The sequence below is a fragment of the Oncorhynchus kisutch genome, unplaced genomic scaffold, assembly GCF_002021735.2.
Source record: "Oncorhynchus kisutch isolate 150728-3 unplaced genomic scaffold, Okis_V2 scaffold851, whole genome shotgun sequence".
Classification (NCBI taxonomy): Eukaryota; Metazoa; Chordata; class Actinopteri; order Salmoniformes; family Salmonidae; genus Oncorhynchus; species Oncorhynchus kisutch.
Genome location: NW_022262796.1, coordinates 101937 through 109831, shown reverse-complemented (window position 1 = coordinate 109831; position 7895 = coordinate 101937). Strand labels below are relative to the sequence as shown.

General features: G+C 53.1%; 1 protein-coding gene across 3 annotated transcripts in view; it reads right to left on the bottom strand.

Annotated features, from left to right (window-relative positions):
* Positions 1-229: 229 nt before the first annotated feature.
* Positions 230-7895, bottom strand: part of LOC109884147 (centrosomal protein of 192 kDa) — an 83239-nt gene continuing 75573 nt past the window's right edge. For all 3 annotated transcript variants that reach the window (XM_031816671.1, XM_031816673.1, XM_031816672.1), the window contains 3 exons: positions 5626-5752; positions 5459-5517; positions 230-3033 (listed from right to left, as the gene is read on the bottom strand). In XM_031816671.1, the coding sequence (XP_031672531.1) occupies positions 2901-3033; positions 5459-5517; positions 5626-5752 (319 nt within the window). In that variant the 3' untranslated portion in view covers positions 230-2900. The remainder of the gene's footprint in view (positions 3034-5458; positions 5518-5625; positions 5753-7895) is intronic.

Below are 7895 nucleotides of genomic sequence, written 5' to 3'. Positions count from 1 at the left end.
TTGGTCCTGTAAGGGACCAATCAGAAGCACTTGGTCCTGAAAGGGACCAATCAGAAGCACTTGGTCCTGTAAGTGGCTCTGGATAAGAGTCTGCTAACTGACGGACATGTAGGAGTCTCTGCATTTTGTTTGAAGTTTTAGCTAAAACACAAAGTCTCAGAATACATTTAAATAGAAATAGGCATCTCTGTTATTTAACATCTACATTGCAAAAACATAAAAAGCGAGCAAAATGTTTGACATCTTTATTTTATCAAGTTAATTTAAAATCACAACAACATAAAATATAACCCATGTGCTTTTTTTAAAGCGTGTGCCATTTCTAATAGAAAACCAAAGTAGGGAACAATGATTGAGTTGATGGTGGAAAAGGTTACTCTGAAAAGTTCATCAGTAGGTCCACTGACCAAAACCCCATGTAAACCCTGTCACATGACATCAGCCATGCCAACTCTCTTCAAGTTGTACTGGGCATCAAATTCAGTCAAATGTTTCTAGTCTGCTAGCTCTACGCAGACCCCCAGAGGATAGGATATATAGAGCTGTAGTCTGCTTTATGCAGACCCCCAGAGGATGTGTTATAGAGCTGTAGTCTGCTAGCTCTACGCAGACCCCCAGAGGATAGGATATATAGAGCTGTAGTCTGCTCTATGCAGACCCCCTGAGGATAGGGTATAGAGCTGTAGTCTGCTTTATGCAGACCCCAGAGGATGTGTTATAGAGCTGTAGTCTGCTAGCTCTACGCAGACCCCCAGAGGATAGGCTATAGAGCTGTAGTCTGCTCTACACAGACCCCCAGAGGATAGGATATAGAGCTGTAGTCTGCTAGCTCTATGCAGACCCCCAGAGGATAGGCTATAGAGCTGTAGTCTGCTAGCTCTATGCAGACCCCCAGAGGATAGACTATAGAGCTGTAGTCTGCTAGCTCTATGCAGACCCCCAGAGGATAGGATATAGAGCTGTAGTCTGCTCTATGCAGACCCCCAGAGGATAGACTATAGAGCTGTAGTCTGCTCTATGCAGACCCCCAGAGGATAGGTTATAGAGCTGTAGTCTGCTAGCTCTATGCAGACCCCCAGAGGATAGGCTATAGAGCTGTAGTCTGCTAGCTCTATGCAGACCCCCAGAGGATAGACTATAGAGCTGTAGTCTGCTAGCTCTATGCAGACCCCCAGAGGATAGGATATAGAGCTGTAGTCTGCTCTATGCAGACCCCCAGAGGATAGACTATAGAGCTGTAGTCTGCTCTATGCAGACCCCCAGAGGATAGGTTATAGAGCTGTAGTCTGCTAGCTCTATGCAGACCCCCAGAGGATAGGCTATAGAGCTGTAGTCTGCTAGCTCTATGCAGACCCCCAGAGGATAGGCTATAGAGCTGTAGTCTGCTAGCTCCATGCAGACCCCCAGAGGATAGGCTATAGAGCTGTAGTCTGCTAGCTCCATGCAGACCCCCAGAGGATAGGTTATAGAGCTGTAATCTGCTAGCTCTATGCAGACCCCCAGAGGATAGGTTATAGAGCTGTAGTCTGCTAGCTCTATGCAGACCCCCAGAGGATAGGTTATAGAGCTGTAGTCTGCTAGCTCTATGCAGACCCCCAGAGGATAGGCTATAGAGCTGTAGTCTGCTCTATGCAGACCCCCAGAGGATAGGCTATAGAGCTGTAGTCTGCTAGCTCCATGCAGACCCCCAGAGGATAGGTTATAGAGCGGTAATCTGCTAGCTCTATGCAGACCCCCAGAGGATAGGTTATAGAGCTGTAGTCTGCTAGCTCTATGCAGACCCCCAGAGGATAGGTTATAGAGCTGTAGTCTGCTAGCTCTATGCAGACCCCCAGAGGATAGGCTATAGAGCTGTAATCTGCTAGCTCTATGCAGACCCCCAGAGGATAGGTTATAGAGCTGTAGTCTGCTAGCTCTATGCAGACCCCCAGAGGAAAGGCTATAGAGCTGTAGTCTGCTAGCTCTATGCAGACCCCCAGAGGATAGGTTATAGAGCTGTAGTCTGCTCCATTTAGACCCCCAGAGGATAAGATAGAGCTGTAGTCTGCTAGCTCTATGCAGACCCCCAGAGGATAGGCTATAGAGCTGTAGTCTGCTAGCTCTATGCAGACCCCCAGAGGATAGGCTATAGAGCTGTAGTCTGCTAGCTCTATGCAGACCCCCAGAGGATAGGCTATAGAGCTGTAGTCTGCTCCATTCAGACCCCCAGAGGATAGGATATATGAATGAGACATTGGGACGTTGCCAGGAGTGGAACCAATGAGACGTAGCCAGGAGTGGAACCAATGAGACGTTGCCAGGAGTGGAACCAATGAGACGTTGCCAGGAGTGGAACCAATGAGACGTTGCCAGGAGTGGAACCAATGAGACGTTGCCAGGAGTGGAACCAATGAGACGTTGCCAGGAGTGGAACCAATGAGACGTTGCCAGGAGTGGAACCAATGAGACGTTGTCAGGAGTGGAACCAATGAGACGTTGTCAGGAGTGGAACCAATGAGACGTTGGGACGTTGCCAGGAGTGGAACCAATGAGATGTTGGGACGTTGCCAGGAGTGGAACCAATGAGACGTTGCCGGGCCTGAAGCAGTGCACTAGCTAGGGATTAGGGTGCCATATTGGACAAAGGCTTCATAGTTCATTCTTCCATATGACCTTCAGCAGTGCTCCAGTACGGGCCACACTACAGATGCAGTGACCCAGCAGTCCTCACTGACCCAGAGCAGCAGTCCTCACTGACCCAGAGCAGCAGTCCTCACTGACCCAGACCAGCAGTCCTCACTGACCCAGACCAGCAGTCCTCACTGACCCAGACCAGCAGTCCTCACTGACCCAGACCAGCAGTCCTCACTGACCCAGACCAGCAGTCCTCACTGACCCAGACCAGCAGTCCTCTTGGCCAGTCAGGGCAGGGCCTCACCAGTCAGCTGGATAGCGATGTTTCCACTGGTATCCGTCTGAACCAACAGCAGGCTGGAGTGGTTGCCAGTTACAACCGGCTTGAACTGGACTGGCAGGTGGATGTAGCGTTGGGATCTGGAGGGCAGGGAGAAACGGGAAGAAATCAAAACATGGACTAAGTATGTAGGGGTTCGCAGGAGCACGCACAGAGAGGCAGACGACGACACTACGGACCAGAGAGGCAGACGACGACACTACGGACCAGAGAGGCAGACGACGACACTACGGACCAGAGAGGCAGACGACGACACTACGGACCAGAGAGGCAGACGACGACACTACGGACCAGAGAGGCAGACGACGACACTACGGACCAGAGAGGCAGACGACGACACTACGGACCAGAGAGGCAGACGACGACACTACGGACCAGAGAGGCAGACGACGACACTACGGACTAGAGAGGCAGACGACGACACTACGGACTGAGAGGCAGACGACGACACTACGGACTGAGAGGCAGACACAACACGGACTGAGAGGCAGACACAACACGGACTGAGAGGCAGACACAACACGGACTGAGAGGCAGACAACACGGACTGAGAGGCAGACAACACGGACTGAGAGGCAGACAACACGGACTGAGAGGCAGACAACACGGACTGAGAGGCAGACAACACGGACTGAGAGGCAGACAACACGGACTGAGAGGCAGACAACACGGACTGAGAGGCAGACAACACGGACTGAGAGGCAGACAACACGGACTGAGAGGCAGACAACACGGACTGAGAGGCAGACAACACGGACTGAGAGGCAGACAACACGGACTGAGAGGCAGACAACACGGACTGAGAGGCAGACAACACGGACTGAGAGGCAGACAACACGGACTGAGAGGCAGACAACACGGACTGAGAGGCAGACAACACGGACTGAGAGGCAGACAACACGGACTGAGAGGCAGACAACACGGACTGAGAGGCAGACAACACGGACTGAGAGGCAGACAACACGGACTGAGAGGCAGACAACACGGACTGAGAGGCAGACAACACGGACTGAGAGGCAGACAACACGGACTGAGAGGCAGACAACACGGACTGAGAGGCAGACAACACGGACTGAGAGGCAGACAACACGGACTGAGAGGCAGACAACACGGACTGAGAGGCAGACAACACGGACTGAGAGGCAGACAACACGGACTGAGAGGCAGACAACACGGACTGAGAGGCAGACAACACGGACTGAGAGGCAGACAACACGGACTGAGAGGCAGACAACACGGACTGAGAGGCAGACAACACGGACTGAGAGGCAGACAACACGGACTGAGAGGCAGACAACACGGACTGAGAGGCAGACAACACGGACTGAGAGGCAGACAACACGGACTGAGAGGCAGACAACACGGACTGAGAGGCAGACAACACGGACTGAGAGGCAGACAACACGGACTGAGAGGCAGACAACACGGACTGAGAGGCAGACAACACGGACTGAGAGGCAGACAACACGGACTGAGAGGCAGACAACACGGACTGAGAGGCAGACAACACGGACTGAGAGGCAGACAACACGGACTGAGAGGCAGACAACACGGACTGAGAGGCAGACAACACGGACTGAGAGGCAGACAACACGGACTGAGAGGCAGACAACACGGACTGATGCAGACTTTGAGCTGTGATTGTTGTTAGAATAGAACAGTGTCACCTGACAGGTGCACCAAATCTCACATTGAAGAAGAAAATACTGTGATAAAAATGTAGTAACAAACGTTAATTCCACATGGCGATGACGTGTGAATGACAACGCTATGCACCATGGGAGGAGTCAGGACATGCAGCAAGGTGCCATTCGCCACACAGCACCTACTCCAGCACCACCACACCTACACTTCAGTAGATAACACAGTGACCTGCTGTCCAGACGCTCTCAGGCCCAGAGCCTGACCAACACAGTGACCTGCTGTCCAGAGCCTGACCAACACAGTGACCTGCTGTCCAGACACTCTCAGGCCCAGAGCCTGGCCAACACAGTGACCTGCTGTCCAGACGCTCTCAGGCCCAGAGCCTGGCCAACACAGTGACCTGCTGTCCAGACGCTCTCAGGCCCAGAGCCTGGCCAAAACAGTGACCGGCTGTCCAGACGCTCTCAGGCCCAGAGGCTGTCCAGACGCTCTCAGGCCCAGAGCCTGACCAACACAGTGACCTGCTGTCCAGACACTCATGCCCAGAGCCTGACCAACACAGTGAGTGGCCTGCTGTCCAGACACTCTCACGCCCAGAGCCTGACCAACACAGTGAGTGGCCTGCTGTCCAGACGCTCTCAGACCGACCCCTCTGAGTTACCACAGCATTAGGAGCCGGAAGTCACACTCAGGTTACACACACAGCACCAATCACAGCCTTTCAGTACATCATAGCCTGGTCCCAGACCTGGTTGTGCCGTCTTGGTCAACTTCTATGGTCATGGTCTAGCTCTGTGGCCAGGCTAACCAGGACACTGATTACCGAAGAGGAATGACAGTCACCAAGCGGCGTGGACTCACCTTAGGGAATATTTGGAATGCTTGATGTGGAAGGGCTCTTTAGGGGTTAGGAACATCAGCTGCAACATCAGACAAGCTCAACATCAAATCCATGCAATGCAAAGCATTCTGGGTAGTTATCACATCAATCACAGTTCATGCAATTATTCTGTGTGTGTGTTGCTCACCGCATGCGTTTCCAAGGAGTTGTTTCTCATGTTGACCTTCAGTGTGCTGGTCTCCCCCACCCTGGTAGGGGGGAATGAGTAGTGGTCCTGGGGGGCGTATACCCCCCTACACAGAGCATCCTCCTGACTGGAACACACAACATCATCCACACATTTAACATCGACCTGAACCTTCCTCCTCCATGGGGCTCTGAGCTTCCTGACCATCTACCTGAACCTTCCTCCTCCATGGGGCTCTGAGCTACCTGAACCTTCCTCCTCCATGGGGCTCTGAGCTTCCTGACCATCTACCTGAACCTTCCTCCTCCATGGGGCTCTGAGCTTCCTGAACCTTCCTCCTCCATGGGGCTCTGAGCTTCCTGAACCTTCCTCCTCCATGGGGCTCTGAGCTTCCTGACCATCTATCTGAACCTTCCTCCTCCATGGGGCTCTGAGCTTCCTGACCATCTACCTGAACCTTCCTCCTCCATGGGGCTCAGCTACCTGAACCTTCCTCCTCCATGGGGCTCTGAGCTTCCTGACCATCTACCTGAACCTTCATCCTCCATGGGGCTCTGAGCTTCCTGACCATCGACCTGAACCTTCCTCCTCCATGGGGTTCTGAGCTTCCTGACCATCTACCTGAACCTTCCTCCTCCATGGGGCTCTGAGCTTCCTGACCATCTACCTGAACCTTCCTCCTCCATGGGGCTCTGAGCTTCCTGACCATCTACCTGAACCTTCCTCCTCCATGGGGCTCTGAGCTACCTGAACCTTCCTCCTCCATGGGGCTCTGAGCTTCCTGACCATCTACCTGAACCTTCCTCCTCCATGGGGCTCTGAGCTTCCTGACCATCGACCTGAACCTTCCTCCTCCATGGGGTTCTGAGCTTCCTGACCATCTACCTGAACCTTCCTCCTCCATGGGGCTCTGAGCTTCCTGACCATCTACCTGAACCTTCCTCCTCCATGGGGCTCTGAGCTTCCTGACCATCTACCTGAACCTTCCTCCTCCATGGGGCTCTGAGCTTCCTGAACCTTCCTCCTCCATGGGGCTCTGAGCTTCCTGAACCTTCCTCCTCCATGGGGCTCTGAGCTTCCTGACCATCTATCTGAACCTTCCTCCTCCATGGGGCTCTGAGCTTCCTGACCATCTACCTGAACCTTCCTCCTCCATGGGGCTCTGAGCTACCTGAACCTTCCTCCTCCATGGGGCTCTGAGCTTCCTGACCATCTACCTGAACCTTCCTCCTCCATGGGGCTCTGAGCTTCCTGACCATCTACCTGAACCTTCCTCCTCCATGGGGCTCTGAGCTTCCTGACCATCGACCTGAACCTTCCTCCTCCATGGGGTTCTGAGCTTCCTGACCATCTACCTGAACCTTCCTCCTCCATGGGGCTCTGAGCTTCCTGATCATCTACCTGAACCTTCCTCCTCCATGGGGCTCTGAGCTTCCTGAACCTTCCTCCTCCATGGGGCTCTGAGCTTCCTGAACCTTCCTCCTCCATGGGGCTCTGAGCTTCCTGACCATCTATCTGAACCTTCCTCCTCCATGGGGCTCTGAGCTTCCTGAACCTTCCTCCTCCATGGGGCTCTGAGCTTCCTGACCATCTATCTGAACCTTCCTCCTCCATGGGGCTCTGAGCTTCCTGACCATCTATCTGAACCTTCCTCCTCCATGGGGCTCTGAGCATCCTGACCACTTATCCTTCAGAACAAATCAAGAGCTATATCTGAATGTTAACCAGATAGCCAGCTGACTGACTAAATAGCTGGTTAACTAGCTGGCTAACTAGTGCTCCCTGTTTTGTGATTCATCCTCCACTGTGCTCTGGACTGTGGAGGGTTGACCTTGTTTTTCTAGTCATCACTAGTGAGACCTGACTGCCAGTCCTTACCCAGTCATCACTAGTGAGACCTGACTGCCAGTCCTTACCCAGTCATCACTAGTGAGACCTGACTGCCAGTCCTTACCCAGTCATCACTAGTGAGACCTGACTGCCAGTCCTTACCCAGTCATCACTAGTGAGACCTGACTGCCAGTCCTTACCTAGTCATCACTAGTGAGACCTGACTGCCAGTCCTTACCCAGTCATCACTAGTGAGACCTGACTGCCAGTCCTTACCCAGTCATCACTAGTGAGACCTGACTGCCAGTCCTTACCCAGTCATCACTAGTGAGACCTGACTGCCAGTCCTTACCCAGTCATCACTAGTGAGACCCGACTGCCAGTCCTTACCTAGTCATCACTAGTGAGACCTGACTGCCAGTACTTACCCAGTCATCACT